The following is a 20427-nucleotide window of genomic DNA, read 5'->3' on the forward strand; positions in this document are numbered from 1 at the left end:
AACACGTAATAATACTTGTCTTTCCAATTTGTAAAGATTGAACTACTATTTAAAATTGAAGTTAAAAAAGAGTATTTAAAGTTAAAATTATATTTGAATATTAATTTTACTCGAAAGTAAATTAAAAATTTGAGTGAAAATTAGTGATAAATTTTATTACTTAAAATACTTCTCAAATAAGTTAATGGGAACAATGAAATACTACTTCATGGTCCAAACCAATTTTAATGTGTAAATGTAATATATTTACTAATTCAAGTTCGGTGTAATTATCGTTGAGGAAAGTAGAGGGGGCAGGTTTCATCATATGCCAACAAAAATTTTGGTCCATTTGCCGCGCGAGGAAACTAGAAGGGCACTTGCGTGAAACTAGAAGGTTCTTGAACTCCAAAATATATTTCTCTCTCAGAAATCATCAGGCTTACGAAACCCTATTCGAGCGAGCGACGCAGAGAACGCCGGAGAAAAATGTCGCACTTCGGAAGAACTGGACCTCCGGACATCACCGATACTTACTCTCTTCTCGTCCTCAACATCACTTTCCGTAAGCTTTTCTCGTCTCCTTTTTTTTTTCCGCTTGTGATTTCGCGCTAGTTTTTTTTTCATTGTGATTTTTTTCTGATTATGTTTGTAAATTGTTTAACTGTTTTGTTGTAACAGGTACCACAGCCGATGATCTGTATCCTCTTTTCGACAAGTACGGGAAGGTTGTCGATATCTTCATTCCGCGAGACAGAAGGTTCTAAAACCTCTCTTTGCCTTTCCTCCCCTTAAATTTACTTGCGGCTTTATTCCTTAGAAAAACGATGGAGATTTCTTTTCCTAGAGGAGGAAAAACCAAAGAGTTTTATGTTTTGTACAGAATAACTAACTGTGATGTTGTTTCGTCAGAAAAATAAATATTATTTAATTAGGCCTTAATCTGGAATTTGTTTGTTATATAATGTTCTTTGAAATTACTCTTATCCATTATGCTCTTTTTAGGACCTCTTGCTCAAGGAATTGAGTATTCGGAGTAAATTAACTGTAATTTTTTGTAAAATAACAAGAGGATTTTGAAGCTCTTTTTAGTGATGATTTTACCCATTTGTTTGTGTAATCTTATAAAAAAGAGGGAAAGTTAAACATGATTCTAGTTGTTTTTTCTTAGCCTTTCTTCTGTGGACATTAAATTACGAACGAGCTTGAATTCTCAATCTGTTATTTTATAATCTGCCAAAAGAATTTTTACCTTGTGTTGTGACACATCGTGATGACTATAAGAATTACACTGCAAAACTATTGCAACATATGAGAATAACATATTGCATTTCAAAAGTTCTGTGCGACTCAGTACATGTGTGCTTCTATATGTTAATTTTTTTTTTGATCGGTAAAGAGCAGTATTTTATATATAATAAAACCAGCAAGAAGAAGTTGCTGGATGGGTTACAAGCAAAAGAACCAACATTACGAATTGTGTAATGTGCTAATAAAGTCAATCATGGCACAAGGGTCAGAAGCATGTACATCTGCCATGTTACACCAAAAACTTAAGCAAAACAATACAGTTGTGTTTGATATTAATGACCCTGTTCTTCCTACTATCAAACAACCTATCATTTCTCTCTTTCCAGATGCACCACCAAATTGCAGCCGGGATAGTATTCCATTTGATAGAAGGTCGCTGAATATCTAATTTGTGCCACCCTTGCAACAGCTGAAGAGTGTTCTATATGTTGTTAATTGTTATTATAAGCAGGCCAAATAATGATGAGCGAGGTTCCTGAACTCTTATCTGTTTCTAAACGCTTATCTTGCTCTTGTAACAGGACTGGTGAGTCACGTGGGTTTGCATTTGTTCGTTACAAGTATGCAGATGAAGCACAGAAGGCTGTGGATAGGCTGGATGGTACTTCGCCAAATTCTTTTTGAAGTTGTGCTTTGCATATACATTTAATTTTTTTGTGTGGTGTTCTGAAAATCCTGTTGTAAGCTTGTAGGACCTTTTTTTTTACTTAACTACTATGGGGCTGGTCGTATAACTGAGGGGAAAAAAAGCCTATGTCAAACTGACATTAATGGCTATGATTTAGATTATGAGCCAGCATACTGTGTTTGTTGGGATGTTTTGGATGTCGGATGGAAAAATGTTGCGATGGTGAGAAGATAGAAAACTGTCAAGCATGATGGCAGTTTGACTAAATCAAGGGAAAACAGTTATAACATCCTACAGAAAGCACTGCATTTTATATGCTAATTGCCACTTATCCCTGCTTGATGTTATATGCGATGTTTAACATGTCAGGTACTTAGGTTTTTACATATAAATTCAAAGGTTGGTGGTGAATATGAATTGAGAATACTCTCTTAAACTCGAAACTACCTAGTTTTTTACTTCTTATAGCAGATTACACGATTCACTTATTTCTGCATTTTAAGTTTATTATGTCAATGTCTCTGGCCACCACATTGAGTTGTTTTGAGGTGCACATTAAACATTCCAGTCCTCTGTAAATGTGGCATTGTTTGAAAGAACATTTTGCATTATAGATTGTAGACGTAATGTGATTTCATGTGTAACCTCAAATCACTTGTCTGACTGCTAGAAGGACTGGATATGCTATTTTTTTCTTCTGGTGCACTTGTTTTCCCCCAACCCCTGGTCAGGGTTGCCGATTTATTGGAACTACGACGATCAATCACATATCGACCTCTCAGCAAGTAGACCGATAAAACTGTTTGTTTCCAATAACAGTGGATGAATTAGTTAGTGGATGCAAATCTAGTTTTAGTTAGATAGGGTGCCCTTAATGATTGATAGATATCACAGTTGTTGATGTAGGGTCTACTTTGATTATTTTCTACTTTTGCATGTGAAAAGTAATAACTCTGTGAACTATATGAATTTTTTGGCAGGAAGAGTGGTTGATGGGCGGGAAATGGCCGTTCAATTTGCCAAATATGGGCCAAATGCAGAACGAATGTGAGTAACTGGATCATTTTGCAAGTATATTAAACGCTTGCTTCAAATCTTCTATTGTGCATATTCAACTGGAGCCTTTGATGAATTGCATGGTTCTGTTTCCTCTCTTTTGTATTACTTGAAGGAATTTTCCTCTGGGATAATTCAATGTGTTTGCTCCTTGATGACTTGTTTATTGACTCCTTTCTTAGCTTCTGATCTTATGCCTTGTTTGGTCTCAGTCAGCAAGGGAGGATCATTGAGAAGGTTTCAAGAATCAAAGGAAGCTCGAGAAGCAGAAGCCCTCGTAGAAGGTCACCCTTTCCAACTGTACCTACCATGCTGTTTTTTAACCTACTGTGTGTTTGTTATATAGATATTTGCCATGTTACTGGAGTTTCACCTGATGCTGTTGTTTGCACGGTGATCATCTATTCCAATTACTTTTGACCCAGTCCTTTCCTGTTTCTATGACTTCAGTTGTCATGCCAGACCTTTTAGGACAGTTAAAAATATTATGTTGAAGTGGTACTCCATAGTATGACCCTTGCCAATATTATCTAACTACTACTCTTTGCTTTTTAGCTAGTATAAAGTAAACAAAATGACCTTATTAATAAGAGTATAAAGGAAAAGATAAAAGAAAATGGGGTTACGATTCTATCCGTATGATGTCCAGCTACTTACATGGGGCTCGATAAGGCGGCAATGCCGTAAGCAAGCAAGATTTCCAGGATGTACTTCAACAGTAGTAATTAGATGGAGTAGAATCCAATGATCAATATGTGAAAGAGGGAAAAAGTAAGTGTCATGTAGATGCAGTTTCTCAGTTCAGAGATGAAAGATTGAAGTGGTTGGGGGAAGGATTAGTAGCACACCTTTCTGCAATCTTCATTTGATAGCTGTTGATTTGTGTTCAAATTCTGCTGAGGTTTAGACCTTGCCTAGTTACTTTGTAACATTGAGGGGTCGTCTGGTAGGGGAACAAGTTATCCCAGGATTATAATGATGGGATTATAATACGGGAATTAAATAATGACGGGATTTAATGAATATATTTTTATTGGAATATGTTTGGTTCATTGAACTAAAAAGGGGATATATGGGGTATAATATAAACGTGTGTTTGGTGTATACTGGATAAATTGGGATAACCTTGTATTTTGAATTTTAACTTTGGATTGTTTATAAGACTTTGGGGAAGAGCCATGGAGAAGGGCATCTTTGTCACTTTAGTGTTTATCCTGGGATTGATTAATTCCTGGGTTATTAAACTACCCTCATTCTGGAATAGAATAATACCCCATTGTGGGATTAATTAATCTCGGGGTTGCTAATCCTGGATTTAAAAATTCATCCAAACGCGGAATAAAATAATCCCGCATCTAATCCCGGGATTAGTATCCCTTATCCCACATACCAAATAACCCCTGAATGTGAGTTAGTATTACACCTTAGATAAAGTGAATTTGCAGAAAATGGTCATGCATCTGGTTGGGCTGTAGTCGTCCGAGTGCTTCCAACATGTTTAGATAGCAAGTAACTCTTATCTGTTATTACCATTGTTTGCTCTCGGTTATTATTCTAGTTTCCTTTCTAATTCGTAGTTGTATGCTTCTATGTTTAGCACATGTTTTCAATCCTTTGGTGGTTGTAGAGCTCAGTGACGAGCAAAAGGGAGATAATGGAGGGGAAGAGGTAACAACCCCCCCCCCCCCCCCCCCACACACACACACACACAACAAAAAAAGGTAGTGGTAGAGGGATAGGTATTGCTTGGTATGAGATTTTACGAAATTCTAGAAGTCAGGATATTGTGGTTCTCTATCATTCTGAGTTCGCTTGCATGACACTTCTGTTTCTTTCTTCCTGCTTTAGAGTTCCTGAAAGTGTAATGTACTAACAACTTTTCTTTTGTGATTAACATTTGACCATAACTGCATGTCTTAATACAAAGTTGCAACAGTGGAATTGAATCATACCAAGTATTTTATATAGGTGGTGCTCTGCAGTATTCTATTTCCGACTATTTTCTGAAATTAGCTTGAAGTAAAACCTTTTAAGATGTTTTTCTCCTGTTTGATTATCATATGCACTTTTCCTCACTCTGTTTCTACCTTTATCTTCCTTTGATCTCATCTTTTCATGGGGGAAAGGGTGTGTGGATTGTCAAACAGCTGAGATGTTTGTGGAGTAGTGGATGCCGTAAAGTCATATGGACCATGTGGCAATTCAGAAACTCTATGTTGGAGGCAAAGAGAGTTAAGATTTGATGGTATATCTTTCATTGAGAAGAGCTTTTGGGCTCTGCTATTGTTGTTTCGTATACGATGTTTATAAAATACCACATGCTTATAGTAAAGAAGAAAACTGTATGATGATGTAATTTTTTGGCGTATATGGAAAGAAAGGAACCGAAGGTGTTTTGATGGCATTTCAACTCCACTCTACTCCCTCAAGGCTGCGTGTTTAGTTAATCTGTTTAGTTGGAGCTATCTTACCCCTGTTAACCGTGCTGATAGTTTTGTGGATTTTATTAGCTCCCTGATAGTAGCATAGGATTTTGTAATGGAGCTAATTATCCTATCACTTTTGTACTCTTTGCATCTTCTTGATGCCCTTTATTGAATCTAATTTACTTAATAAAAAAAAGAAGAAAAGAAAACTGTATGATGTTCAGAAAACACAATTTACTTGGAAAAAGGGCAAAAACCATTTCTGATCTCGTCTAGTGTCTGACCGCTTATATGGTGAAGCGAGAGGTGTGCTGAATGTATCTCGTATAGTTTTTCTGGAGACTGAGCTTATGAGCTCAAAATGCAAGTTGAATACAGTGTTGCTAAGACAACTCACATGGAACTGAACTACGGGAAGTTTGTCTGTAGTTTACTTCCTGATTGGTTTCTTAGTTGCGGAAATATTGTTGGCTTAATAATTGCCAACAGCTTTCTTCACTTATTGTACACCTGGTGATTGGTCTTGGGTTTATGAATTTGCTGGTTTTCACCTTTAACAGATACCGTGATGATCACTATAGAGATAGAGAATACAGAAGTAGGAGCAGAAGTGTTGATCGATATGAGCGTGATAGGTATAAGCGGAGAGAACGGGATTATCGCCGTCGAAGTAGGAGCCACAGCTTAAGTCCAGACTATGATCGAGGTCGTGGCAGGGGACGTGACACAAAACACCATAGGAGGAGTCCATTTGACAGGTTTTCACTTGATGTATTATGTACGACCTGTACTGTCTTGTCTTTGCATTATATCAGGCAGTTATCGTGAAATTTATTGCAGTGCCTCCCCACCTCGGCGTAGCCTCAGTCCTTACAGGAAAGAGTCCCCTCGTAGAAGCTTATCACCCAAAAAAAGAAGCCCTGAGAAGCGCAGTCACATTGAACGTTCTCCAACTCCTCGAAGCCGATCCCCTCTTGGTCGAGCAATGGATTCACGAAGCCCTTCTCCTCATGCTGATGAGGTGATAAGCTAAGCTTTGATCTGATCAATCCCATCTCTCTGACTAAATCTACTTGCTAAAGCATTTGTGTTTTATTTTATTTGTGTACATTTCAGGAGTAATTTTCTGCTGGCATAATGTGAGAGGGGGCTAATGAAGTCCATCCACTTTAGCTGTCTGCTGACTGTGTCAGAATGCGAACTGTGTGATGCAATATCTAGGCAAAGTATTAGCTGACATTTTGGTAGGACTGGTCTCCTGGTGTTTAATGTTACTGTACTCTACATAGTGCATGCTTGCTATCTTTTAAGTTTTCAGTGTTATGGTACCATGGTTAGGAACTTAAATGAGTCATGATGCTGAAATTATATTGAGGGATTCCTCTTAAACACTTTCTGCAATATGGCAATATGCTTGCATACTACTGTTGCTTCTATATATTCCTTCTGTACTTCCTACTATTAAGGCAATGTATGTTCCTTATGGATGTACTAACTTTATAACCAAACTCGTGGTGGGTTTTATAGTTATGATCGAGAGAAGGATGATGAGGTTGATGTCAGTTGATGATGATGATGTGGCTGTCAACCATCATTGTAGCTTATAGTTAGTTCGTGAAATTTGATGAGGCTGATTGGTAGATGATGTGTTGATTGTGCTGATGGTTGGCTGTTGCAATGCAGCTTTTGATGCTGTTTGTAGTTAATGTATTTGCGATGCATGAACAGCAGATGCTGGCTGGAGATTTTCTGTGCGCAAATGTATATGATGTATTGGGTAAGCCTTTCTCCAGTCAAGAGCTTTTAAGCCATATCACGTTTCTTATCCAAAAAAGGAGCTCATGTCATAATCATTTTACTAAATTATAAAAATATGCTTCATCCAAGAAGTAGCTTTCCCAAAGCACTGGATATGACATCTATATCTTTTGAAATAATTATACAATGTTATATAGTCTAATCTTTTGAAAGACGTGCGTATTGGCAAACCCGGTTATGACAATTGACAAAGGATAAATTCGTAAAGCGTTTTGGGTGTTTGATACTCAAAGCGCTTTCGGTGTTTGATACTCAAAGCGTTTCCGGTGTTTGATTATGGATTTATAGAAAGCAATTCTCACCACGAGGAAAATGATTTTGTTGATTATGAGCTCTTTAGTTGTCTGCGTGCTGTTCTTTTAGTTCAATTGCGTTGTGATTTGTTGATTTTGAGTTCTTTAATATTCTGCGTGCTGTTCTTTCAGTTCATATTCTTTAATCAATGTTTAGTCTCATTTTCTAACTTCCAATAATTAAAAGGCAAAACTATCATTATATTTTTGTATCAGTACTATTTATTGTCCATCTTATATGCCATTCAGACTCAAAAAAATGAATTCGACAACGATCTTCAACTATAAGGATATTTTAGCGGTTACAATGAGTGATGGGGATAAAAGGTTTTGTTTTAATCATTTTCATCCGATGCTGAACTTAGTAAAAAACTTTATAAATTGAAATATTAAAATTTAACCAAAGCATAACGAGGTTTATCAAGTATTCTAACTTGTAAATTTTTCCCAAATCATATTGGAGCTTCGCTCGAAAAAAGGCTCTTATACGAGTTTGATTCCTATTTTCGTTTTAATTTATGTAATGTTAGTTGTAGGTTAGTTTAAAAAAGAATAACACGCTTTTACATTTGGGAATAATTTCTATTTTATCACTAGTAATTTTTTTATAGTCACAAATATTAGAATATATCATTTGGAAGTACAGTTATAGAAGTCTTATAATCATAATGGTATATTTAATATCAAGAGTTTCAAAAGTTTTCATTCTTTTTTGTACTGCTGAGTTAAACTATTTCATATAAATGAAAATAGAGGGTCAAGAGTTGTGGAATTCCAATACGTCAGCACTCAGCACACACATTTGAATTTCAGCAAAGACCTAACTGGAAAGCGGCTCAATATGTCACTTAGGATAACTAGATTCAAGAAAGATTAATTGGATTGCTTCTTCTTTTTCCATCATTCATAAGTGCGTTCTGTGTTGATAAAATTGTAATTATGATTAATCATTAAAAACCTTAATATTTCTTTGTATGATAAACCTTATATTTACCATAAGAAAACTGGAGTATCATCTTTGTTAAAAAGTTGCAATTAATTTTTAAAAATCTCACTATTTTCTTATGATCATTATTTCCAAGTCATCAAGTTATTAAAATGGTAGGAAATCAGTAAATTTAATAAAAGTTCATTATCTCCTTTTATAGTCACGTTAAGAAAGTTGTAAATACCAGTTCACGAGGTCTTTTTGATTAATACAAATTTTTATTATTTTGTAAGATGCATTAAATCTTATTTTTAAGTTTTAAAGTTTTTATTTTAATCTTTAAAGTTACAATTAATTGTTTCTTCTTCGGGTGAGGCTTTTTTTAACCAGTAACGCCTCTGTCAAAAAGTTACCATAAATATTTAAAAACTCTATTTTATTCATTATTAGACCTTTTATATTAATAAAATATTTACATTATTTCCTTGTATGTGATTTTAAGAATGTCATAAATCTCATTTCCGAGTTTTTAAGTAGTTATTTTAAATTCTCAAATTTTAACAATAGAAATATTTTTGAACTATGGATTAAACTACTCAAATTTTCATAGTAATAAATAAGTATTTTTACAATAAGATTCAAAGTAATGTACTGAAACACATGGCTAATATTTTATTAACTTGAATTAACCCTTACCAATATAAATAAATATTACTAGCAGATGTTTATTGTGAAGGCTCCATTTCTTGTAAGAGTACTGCACTATGTAAATAAGTGCGAAAAACAGAAAGGAGACACCAACTATATATATAAAGTTCAAGGCATGTTATTAAAATTTAGTTTTAGGTCACTTATTTTATTAAAGTTCAAGGCAAGTCATAGATTTTGCCAAAATAAATTTGGGTTTTATTTGGCAAACACATGTTTGGCCATAGATTTTGCCTACACTTTGGCAAAATCCCAAATCTCAAATCCCAAAACCAGCTCAATAGCTGGTTTTGGGCAAAAATATCACTTATATTTTTTTAAAATTGTCCCAAACTTTTGTATTTTATAAAAGAGCCCACAATTTATTATTTTGTAACAATGCTGCTTCGTCTTCTCGGTCATCTGATAGTGTATCATGTAGTTCATTATAAAAATGATAATTTTGTATCAAATTTATTTATGTTCAGGACTATGGTTTGCGATAATATAATGAATGTTATTGATAGTGATATTGTTGGGTATTTGTGATAAATTTTTAGAACTTGTGAGTATAAGTCATGTTTCACGTTTTTCCAAAATAAATTTGGAAATATATTTTGAAAACTGATGTCCAAACACATTTTCATCTTCAAACCAAACTTCACCCAAATCAAATTTTTCAGAACAAATTTGGGAATCTATGGCTAAACGCTAGCTTAAACCCAAGGGCGGCTTTGCTTGATCGACAATGGTGAGCGAACGTCGTCAAATACATGACGGAAATAATTACTCCATTGTTGCAATTGCCCTAGCACTAGCGGGTATATTAAATTCAAATTATTGTATTCATAGCAGGAAAGAAGCTGCCACAAATTTTAGTTACTTAAATTTAAGGTGCTCAATATATGTTATATACCTTTAAAACTTAATATTTGATCTATATAAACTGTATAATTTTCTCGTAAGGTGTTCAGTTGACCACCCTTAGAATGGTGTAGCTTTCGCCCCTGGCTAGGCCTAGCACAAGGTCTTGAGGAGGGTATAAAAAGTTCACATCATTGCATTCATAGCAAGAAAAGAGCTACCAGAAGATTCATCGAAGGAGCTAAGAGGGCGAAGCTCAGAAACTTTTTCAAGAAGATGATCAACCCTTTCCTAGGCAGAATTCAAAAAATAAAACTATTGGTACTTGGTACCAAATGAGGTGAAAATCTGACAGTGTTTGAACATTTGAAAATCAATCAGGGTAGTTTGCTTTAACAATTTTCAACGAGGATTGGTTAGCATGGAAGAATTCCTCATCCATCAGTCCTATCAATTAGGCACCCTTGTTATAGACTTATTGCAGAAATGTGGGGGTTTCGTTACGTTAATGTATGGTAATTAAAAACGACCAGCATGAATAAAAATAGTTAAGACGAAATTTCATTGGCAAAAGAAGGGTAATTATTATACGAATTAATAATGGCGAGTCTCTTTTTGCGGCCAAAGTCTATCGAAGGATATGTTTATGCGAAATTGAAGAGCTTAGGGCAAAATTTGAACTTCTATTCAAGAACTAAGTTTGCCAAGTGCAAAATTTAATCTTCTAGTACCCGACAACTAAAAATTATTTAAGAGACACACATTTTAAAGTGCAGGAAATTTCAATGGCGAGTATGTATATTTGTGTAAGTTTATCTAATTTAAGCAACTGAAAATCTCGATTAAGGGGGAAGGATGACTCGTCTAACTATTTGACACAATAACTCGGCTATAGGGTTTGGCTGAGGAAAAAAGAAAAAGCTTTGAAACTACAACTTGAATAAGATTGAATTTTCCTACATTGCTATTAGAGTTAGCTTCGTAACACGCCGTTTACATATATGATTATTGAAGAAATAAATACTTGTTGGATCATATATTTTCGACCTTTGTAACTAGCTACGGAGTAAGGTCCTAGGACAGCCTTAATGACAATCTTCAAGCCACGTTCATTTCAATTTACTACAAGGTAGAGATTCAGGTTAATGATTCATACTAGATATCCTAACATTGTCGATAGTGGTACTGCTATTATACCATCGAAGGAAGAGGAGAAAAAAAAGAAGCAGCAAAACACAACACTGGGATATAGAAATTTACTGAAATATTCATCTACTTCCTGGTACATCTATTACAAACCAAAATCTTGTTTAATATACAAAGAAATGATACAAGATGACAGTAATTACAGTCACTGTAGATTTTCTTACTCATTCATGGGTAGAATGGGAGCCTTTGCCTCCAAGTGTCTGAATTATGGCCTCTAGAAGTTTGATTTCCTTATCTCGCTTAGATATCTCTTCTTGCTTTGCACGCAGCTCTTCCATGTGCAGCTCAAATACCCCTACAACCACAGAGTAGCATGTAAGTGCAAATCCATTTTGCGAGGACACGGCTGGAAATGACAAGACCCAATTTTATAAAGACAATCCATATGACTGATTGTGTAATATCATGGTCACTCTTGTTTTAAAACTGAAGCAAACCAATTTGGTTAAGCTCTAGCATGAAAACAGGTAAAGACACCTGAGCAAAATGACAGTTAAGATGGCAAAATGACGGATAAAACTCTCTTGGCTAATCTAGACAGCTTAAAATTCCGCTGTGCTCGCCAAAAGACTCTACATTACTTTTGCTCTCCAAAGCCCACCCTCTAAGCCCTAACTATCTGCACCAAAGAAGAAGAGAGCAAATCACCTATAATGAATTTGAAACAAAAAGGGGATGTTGCCAGTAGCCCAAATAGAACAAAATTATAGAGCAAAATTCTTTTACCTCTCTTAAAGAATGAAACTTTTAATTTTTAAAAAAGAATAAAAGGAAAAAGAGAACAAAAGACTATCAGAGACTAAGAGGTTGATGATTAGGCAATACAATTGGTACTTGAGTTCCTTTCATTGAGGTAGGTGAGATTACAAACTTACAAATAACTACTTATACAAGCACATATTTACTGTAGCAGAAGTCCATAAAGCAAATTGATTTGAACAACATATATCATAGAGCTCTGAATTAACGACTGAATTTCTAAAAGAGTCAGAAGCACATAGCCACATACTTGTGGTATTTTCAAGCTCTCTCGTAACCTCTTGTGCACGTAGTTCAGCAGCCTTCTGAGCTGCCTCAGCCTGTCTTTTCTCAGTCCGTGCATGAGCAGCAGCAGAAATAGCATTATCTAATTCTCGCTCTAAAGTCTGAACTCTTTGTTCAAGAACCTGCAGCCATAGAATAGTCGTTACTTTCATAGATAGTGGGAGCGAGCATACAACAACAATGATTATGCCTTGTCCCAACAAGATTCCACCCCCTTACACCAATGACAAGCCAAAAGATTCTTCAAACCTCATGCAATTATCAACCATGCCTGAGCTTCTACGAGGTCAAATAAAGCTGGCTGGCCTCAATCCTCACTGATTACCTCTCCTCAATATATATTGATGCTCTCTTTTGCTATTTTTCTTCTGATAAAATCTACAAAAATTGCATACTTACGGACACTAGTTTCTTTTGCCAGATGGATAAGCCTCCCATATCTCTTTTAAATGTGCTATTAGAAGGTATAGACACTAACGTGCCTAACGTGCTGGCTTTTATATCTAATTAGATGAAGCCTATCGACCTCTCCTCCTTTTCTTCACCCATTATAACCTTTTCTGGGTTTTCCTCTTCAGCTTCATTGCATCTCTCTTTCAGTTTCTGGAGATAAAATGGAAACAACAAAACGTGTAGGGCTAATGAATCAGAAAGGTAATTTAACCCAAAAAGCCTTTTTCTATTTAACTAGGTTACAGTTTGTCTCGCTTATCTTTGTTCTTGCATGAAATTGTTGCTTCCTCTTAGTTTGTCCATTTACTAAATTAAAGCTACAGTTACAGATGCTATCCAACTATCCATTAAAATCCAACTGGGAGGCGTAAGTTATCCAAAATTTGCTGCTTCTTGTGTCCACATCTACGCTTATATTAAATCCATCATTGCAGTTTTTGCTTTAGGACACTAGGATGCCTTGGATAGTTGCTGACCTCATCTGGAACTAATGGAGATATAAGGATTTTTGAAGTCCTCTTAGACCTTAAACCAAAGATTGCCGTAGATGGCTCGTTTTCCTTTTAGCATCAGAATCTTTATAACATCTTTGCTCACAGTTTGAGAGATGTCTGAACTTGAAATTAACGCACTACTTAGTGGGACTTCTCTGTTGTGGTAGCAAAAGCACATCTTAAGGCAATGCAACTCGCATCATTACAAGATTTGACTAGTGAAGGGAGTTTATAATCAAGACATAAAATTTTCTCTAGAGTATCTTATGCCTAAGCTTTCTCCAACCTTTTAGTTAGTGATCTGATTTAGTGCTCAAGTTGCTCTATGTTCTCTGTTTTCAGTTTAGCTCATCATAAGAATTCTGTGTTATTCCGCGCATTGATTTTGAGATCATTCACCAATTACAGATTGCCTTTTCCAACTAATCAACCTATAGTCCAATTATAAACACAATTATTAACAGGAATGCATCCAGAAAACAAAATCAACAAATTTCAATAAAAGGAACTGAATAATTCCTCATCTCAGTTCAAAACTCAGTTTTTCAGATATAGTAGGAAACTCGTCACAACTAAAAAACTTCAACTGATGAACGAGTGATTTAGAGTAGGGATAGAACCTTAATAGTACGGGCTTGTTCGGAGGTGAGAGAGGCTTTGGCAAAGGTGTCTTCGTCGACGTACACTGCCTTCTTCACGAGTAGCTTTTGGAGAGAATCCAGATTCGACGCCATCTCCGATAGATTTCCGATCGCAGCGCTCCATCTCTCACTTCCCACTTTCCCCTTCTCCTCCATTTCCTCTCTCTCTCTCTCTCTCTCTCTAGAGCTCTAGAGCTCTCGGAACCGGGGCCGATCCTAAAGTATATCACAGTTGACCCGTTGGTTGGAGCAAGTTCCTGTTTAGTCCCTTGAGTTAAATTTTGATTTATGAATTGGTCCTAATTTTATTGAAAATAATACTACTAGTATATCTCTGTTATAAATATATTATAGATGTTCATTTAGTACTCTTTTGTAAATAAGCTTCCTGAAGAAATTTATCTATACGAGACTCCGCCGTAAATATGTTTATCTATTTAATACTCTATTGGAAATAAGTCTCCTGAAGAAGCTTATCTTTTCGGTACGCCGTTATGGATAAATATCACCCCCGGTAAAAGATTATCTATATCTTGTACAATGAGCTAATCCTTTCGGTACTTCGTTATATATAAACATCACCCCCGATAGAAGATTATCTATATCTGGTACAATGAGCTTATCCTTTCGGTACTCCGTTGTGGATAAATATTACCCTCGATAGAAAGTTATCTATATCTGGTGCAGTAGCAGCTTACACAGCAGCTTCCTTTCTTCTATAAATAAAGGAGATTTCAGTTCATTATGTACATAAGTTTGAAGTTTGAATAATATATCAGTTTCTCTCTATACTTGTCTTTACTTTACAGTCTTTATTTCATAACACGTTATCAGCACGAGATTCTGCCATCTCGAGCAAATACTTTGAAAGTATCAGAGGTACAAACTTTCTTTTTCTAAATAATGTCAAATCTTTCTAAACTTGAATTTGTAGCCCTGGATATATCAGGCAAAAGTTACATGTCTTGGGTGCTTGATGTTGAAATTCATCTTGATGCGATGGGTCTGGCAGACACCATCAAGGACAAAAATCAAGTATCAAACCAAAATCGTGCAAAAGCAATGATATTCCTACGTCATCACCTTGATGAAGGCTTGAAAATGGAATATCTCACTATTAAAGATCCAGTCATACTGTGGAATAATTTCAAAGATATATATGACCACCTGAAGATGGTCGTTCTTCCACATGCACGTTATGATTTGACTCATCTAAGGCTAAAAGATTTTAAATCTATCAGTGAGTATAATTCTGCTATGTTCAGAATTATTTTCCAATTGAAATTGTGTGGTGATAATATTACTAATCATGATATGTTGGAGAAAACTTTCACCACTTTTCATGCTTCGAATATGCTCATGCAGCAGCAATATTGAGAGATGGGATTCAAAAAGTATTCTGAACTTATCTCACATCTTCTTGTAGCCGAGCAACATAATCTATTAATGAAAAACTATGAAAGCCGACCTACTGGATTATCACGACCCAAAATCCAACTAGTCGTGATGGCACCTAACCCCTCCCGTTAGGTAAGTCAATTTTCAACTAACCAATTTCAATAATAATTATTAAAGCAATTTAAGTGAATAAATATCCTAATTTTATACAATCCCCAAGAATTGGTAGTACAAATCATGAGCTTCTAAGAATAGAGTATACAAAACGGAAATGAAATAAATACATAGTCTATTTGAATAGTACATAAACAGAGCTTTTATAATTTAAGGCTATCATGAACAAAAGGCAGCTACAACAGGAATGCAGATACATCTTCAAATCCCGCAACCATCGAGCACATCAACAACATCAGTCAACATCTGCACATAATGTGCAGAAGTGTAGTATTAGTACAACCGACCCCATGTACTGAGTAAGTAACAAACCTAACCTTGGTTGAAAGTAGTGACCAGCTTCTATCAAGGTCGGGTCCAAATCCACTAATCCACAATAGTTAATAACGACATAAAGCAAATAATACCAGAAAAAACTCAGAGAAAAAATGCTCAATCACATCATGATTTCAGCAATAATAGTTCTTTCTTTCAAGTACATCAGTGAAAACCCAAATCTTTTGCCAAAGTTACCAAAAATATGAATAAGTTTGAAAACAGAAAATTTTCCAAAATCCTTTCAATAATAAATAAAATATCTTATTTTCTTTTTAGATAACCATTATAAAATAAATGCATCACTATGCCCATCTGTCAACATGCGTGAGAAATCATAAATAATGTGATACCGTACATCATGAGGAAAATACATCTCTATGCATATATATCATGTGTGCATATCAATGCAATGTATCTCAGAGATTGTACTCATGTACTCACACTCTCAGAGTACTCAATCTCACTGTCTCGCATTCTCTATCAGTGTGCTCAGCACACTCAATCACTCAGCGCTATACAATACCTGCTGCGGCGTGCAGCCCGATCCCTGTTTATAGTCGACTGCGCTCACTGGGGGTGTACAGACTCATGAGGGGCTCCTACAGCCCAAACGCTATAAGCACGAACAACTCACGTGCCATAATATAAATATCTGGATCCGCACGGCCAACTCACGTGTTGCACGGTTAACTCACATGTAATAATAATATAAGGATCCGCACGGCCAACTCACGTGCAATAATAATATAAAGATCTGCATTGCCAACTCACGTGCAATAAGAAGCCTATAAGGCCTGCTGCAGGCGGGCAGCCCCGATCCATAAAATATCCTCACAATCAGGCCCTCGGCCTCTCTCAGTCATCAATCTCTCCAGTCTCTCTCTCATGGGCTTACAATGTCATGAGAATAGCCCAAAATGATGATATGATGTATCAATAAATAACAACAGAGACTGAGATATAATATGCAATGAAATGAATATGGCTGAGTATGAATTTTCAATTTAAACAAATAATTCACAGCAATATGACCTCTGTGGGTCCCAATAATACTGGCACATAGCTTCAACATGATTTTTAATATGCTTTTCAGCTCAATTTCTTTAACACATAAAACTGAATGGAAAATGCCAAGATTATTTAACTACAAATTTCCACAGAAACAATTATGTCATAATTTCTATAGTGCACGCTCACACGCCCGTCACCTAGCATGTGCGTCACCTCCTAACGATTTATATAATACATATATTCAGGGTTCATACCCTCAGCTGCAAGATTAGAAGAGTTACTTACCTCGAACAAGCTAAATCCAATGTCGAGCAAGCTAAGCAATGCTCCAGAAATTTCATTCTGCGCGTATCAACTTCCAAATGGCTCGAATCTAGTCACAACAATTTGACTCAGTCCACACAATTTATAAGAATTAATTCCATATCAAAACGCTAATATTTTTCATAAAATATGAAATTACGCCCCAAATATCATCCGTGGGGCCCACATCTCAAAATCTGATAAAACTCATAAAATCCGAACCCCCATCCAACCACGAGTCCAACCATACCAAAATTACTCAAATCTGACCACAACTCAGCCTTCAAACTTAAAAATTTTGTTTTGTGATATTGTAGAAATTTTCTTCTATTTCTCTTGAAGATTCAAAATTCTTACACCAAAAATGAAGTATAATCCATGGAATATAATCACAAGAGAGTTAAGAACACTTACTCCAAGTTGTGTGGAAAATTTTCTCTCAAACATCGCCCAACCCGAGCTCCAAAATCCGAAAATGGGTGAAAATGTTGAACCCTCGAATTTTAAAGTTCTGCCCCAGCGATTTTCGCACATGCGGACAAGATTTGCGCACCTGCGCATTCGCTTGTGCAAGCAAAACATCGCATTTGCGGACTCCACTCGCCTACCCAGTTTCCGCTTCTGCGTGCTACCATTCGCATCTGCGCTCACGCAGGTGCGGAATTTTCCCTCGCACCTGCGATCAATGCCTCACAGCCCTCTGCCCGCATCTGCGCTCCTTCTCGCGTAGGTGCGATTGCGCACCTGCGAAGCATCTTCCGCACATGCGCACCTCGCTTCAGCGCACCCCTGCTCGCACTTGCGAGCTCGCACCCGTGACTACTTTTCTACAGGTGCGATTACACCAGAAGGCTTCAGTTCTAGCAGTCTTCCAAATTCAAAAAATTAATCCGTTAACCATTCGAAACTCACCCGAGGCCCTCGGGTCCCCGTCTGAATATACCAACAAGTTTCATAACATAACACGGACCTACTCGAGGCCTCAAATCATACCTAACAACTTCAAAAATACGAACTACATACGGATTCAAGCCTAATAAATTTCCAAATTTCCGAATTCTACAAATGACACCGAAACCTATCAAATCACGTCCGATTGACCTCAAATTTTACACACAAGTCACATTTCCCATTACAAACTTATTCAAATTTCCAGAATCGGATTCCGACCCCAATATCAAAAAGTCAACCCCCGGTAAACTTCCCAAAAATTTAACTTTCGGCAATTCAAGCCAAATTCCACTACGGACCTCCAAATAATTTTTCGGACATGCTCCTAAGTCCAAAATCATCATACAGAGCTATTGGAATCATCAAAATTTGAATCTGAGGTCCTTTACACATAAGTCCGCATCCGGCCACTATTTTAACTTAAGTTTAAACCTTGGAACTAAGTGTTCCAATTCCTTCCAAAACCTCAATGGACCCGAGCCAATTACCCCCGGCAATTCACACAATAAATGTAAAGTACAATTTGAGAAGTAAATAGGAAAACGGGGTTGTAATACTCAAAACGATCGGTCGGGTCGTTACATGGTTCTTGTCCATTCCCTGAAGTGAATGAGACGAACTTCCACCAAGCTAAGCGTAGAAGAGGACGTGGCCCCAGTCGTGGTTATGGCCGTGGTCGGGGAAGAAACTCTAGTCATGGTAATAATAATGCACCAAAGAACCCTCCTCACCACCAACAGTGGAAAAGGAAGGAACAAAAGCATGAAGCGGTGCAAGCAGCAAAGGCAAAAAATATATGCTATAGATGTGGAGGAAAAGGGCACTGGTCACGTATCTGTCGTACACCAAATCACCTGATTGAGCTGTATCAAGCCTCCCTAAAAAGATAGAGAAAAATGCTGAAGCAAATTTTATTTCTGAAGATAATTTAGACTTCATGCATTTGGAGGTAGGAGAAACAAGTCATGTGATCGGTGATGAATCTGTAGAAATGTAAATATTTTAATTTTTATTGTTTGTAGTAGATAGTATGGTTATATAATTGTTATACATAAATAAAAGTTATGCTTTGATAATGATATTTACTATTATATTTATCTTATTTATGTCATTTTGAAGAATATGGATAATCCTCAAATTATGTTTGGATCAAAGATCAATCATGAAGATATTTGTGTAATTGATAGTGGAACAACTCATGCCATATTCAAAGATCAGAAATACATTTCTTATTTGCATAAGGAAAAAGCAAATGTTTCAACAATTTCTGGTAATAAAATTTGATTGAAGGCTCCGGAAGAGCCACTATATTTCTGTCTAAGGGAACAAAACTTATAATAGACAATGCATTATTTTCCTCCAAGTCCCGAAGAAACTTGTTGAGTTTTATAGATATCCGCCGAAATGGGTATCATGTTGAGACAATAAATGAAATGAATATGGAATATCTTTGTATTACAAAGAATGTTTCTGGCCAGAAGTGTATTGTAGAAAAGTTACCAACTTTATCTTCTGGCTTATACTATTCAATAATTAGTACAGTTGAAGCACACTCTATCGTAAACCAGAAGTTTACTGATTCAAATATTTTTGGGCTTTAGCATGGCCGTTTGTGCCATCCTGGATCAATAATGATAAGACGAATTACTGAAAATTCAAGTGGGCATCCATTAAAGAACCTGAAGATTCTTACAAATATTGAATTTTCTTGTGATGCTTGTTATCAAGGCAAAATGATCACTAGACCATCACCAATGAAGGTTGGCATTGAATCCCATGCCTTTTTAGAACGTATACATGGGGATATATGTGGACCTATTCACCCATCAAGTGGGCTGTTTAGATATTTTATGGTCCTAATAGATGCACCTTCAAGATGGTCTCATGTGTGCCTACTATCATCTCACAACCTGGCGTTTATAAAGCTATTAGCACAAATAATTCGATTAAGGGTACAATTTCCAGATTATCCTATAAAGGTTATTCGCCTTGATAATGCTGGAGAATTCTCATCTCAAGCTTTTAATGATTATTGTCTATCAGTTGGGATAAAAGTTAAACATCCTGTAACTTATGTTCATACTCAAAATGGCCTTGCAGAGTCATTTATTAAACGCCTACAATTGATAGCAAGACCACTACTTATGAAAACAAAATTGGCCACTACTGTTTGGGGCCATGCTATCTTGCATGCAACATCACTTATCCGTCTCAGACCGACACATTATAATAAATATTCTCCGTCCCAATTAGTTTTTGGTCATGAACCAAATATTGCCCATCTACGAATTTTTGAATGTGTTGTATATGTACCAGTAGCACCACCACAATGCAGTAAGATAGGCCCGCAGAGAAGGTTAGGAATATATATTGGGTTTGAATCACCCTCTATTATTCGCTATCTTGAACCATTGATGGGAGATTTATTTACTGCTCAATTT

General features: G+C 36.2%; 2 protein-coding genes across 5 annotated transcripts; one reads left to right on the forward strand and one right to left on the reverse strand.

Moving 5' to 3' along the window:
• Window positions 1-312: 312 nt before the first annotated feature.
• On the forward strand, window positions 313-7425 carry LOC104110335 (serine/arginine-rich splicing factor SC35). 3 transcript variants are annotated; one of them, XR_011408805.1, is made up of 9 exons: window positions 349-544; window positions 661-739; window positions 1812-1891; window positions 2899-2965; window positions 3187-3258; window positions 5961-6158; window positions 6241-6413; window positions 6510-6644; window positions 6928-7425. XR_011408805.1 is itself a non-coding variant. In XM_009619802.4 (8 exons), exons 1-8 carry the CDS (start codon window positions 469-471, stop codon window positions 6520-6522), a joined length of 759 nt encoding a protein of 252 aa, XP_009618097.1. In that variant the 5' UTR covers window positions 313-468; the 3' UTR covers window positions 6523-6821. The 3 variants fall into 3 exon arrangements, 2 of the variants coding, with proteins under 2 accessions (XP_009618097.1, XP_070033809.1); XM_009619802.4 differs by lacking the exon at window positions 6928-7425 and having other exon boundaries at window positions 313-544; window positions 6241-6421; window positions 6517-6821; XM_070177708.1 differs by lacking the exon at window positions 6928-7425 and having other exon boundaries at window positions 6510-6821.
• Window positions 7426-11237: 3812 nt separating this feature from the next.
• Window positions 11238-14072, reverse strand: LOC104110334 (uncharacterized). Of its 2 annotated transcripts, XR_004510538.2 has the most exons (4): window positions 13811-14048; window positions 12209-12365; window positions 11677-11818; window positions 11238-11494 (listed from the first exon to the last, which is right to left on the reverse strand). XR_004510538.2 is itself a non-coding variant. In XM_009619801.4 (3 exons), the coding sequence occupies exons 1-3, from the start codon at window positions 13985-13987 to the stop codon at window positions 11361-11363; spliced, it is 468 nt and encodes a 155-aa protein (XP_009618096.1). In that variant the 5' UTR covers window positions 13988-14072; the 3' UTR covers window positions 11238-11360. The 2 variants fall into 2 exon arrangements, 1 of the variants encoding a protein (XP_009618096.1); XM_009619801.4 differs by lacking the exon at window positions 11677-11818 and having other exon boundaries at window positions 13811-14072.
• Window positions 14073-20427: the final 6355 nt, after the last annotated feature.

This window comes from Nicotiana tomentosiformis, chromosome 1, assembly GCF_000390325.3.
Source record: "Nicotiana tomentosiformis chromosome 1, ASM39032v3, whole genome shotgun sequence".
NCBI lineage: Eukaryota > Viridiplantae > Streptophyta > Magnoliopsida > Solanales > Solanaceae > Nicotiana > Nicotiana tomentosiformis.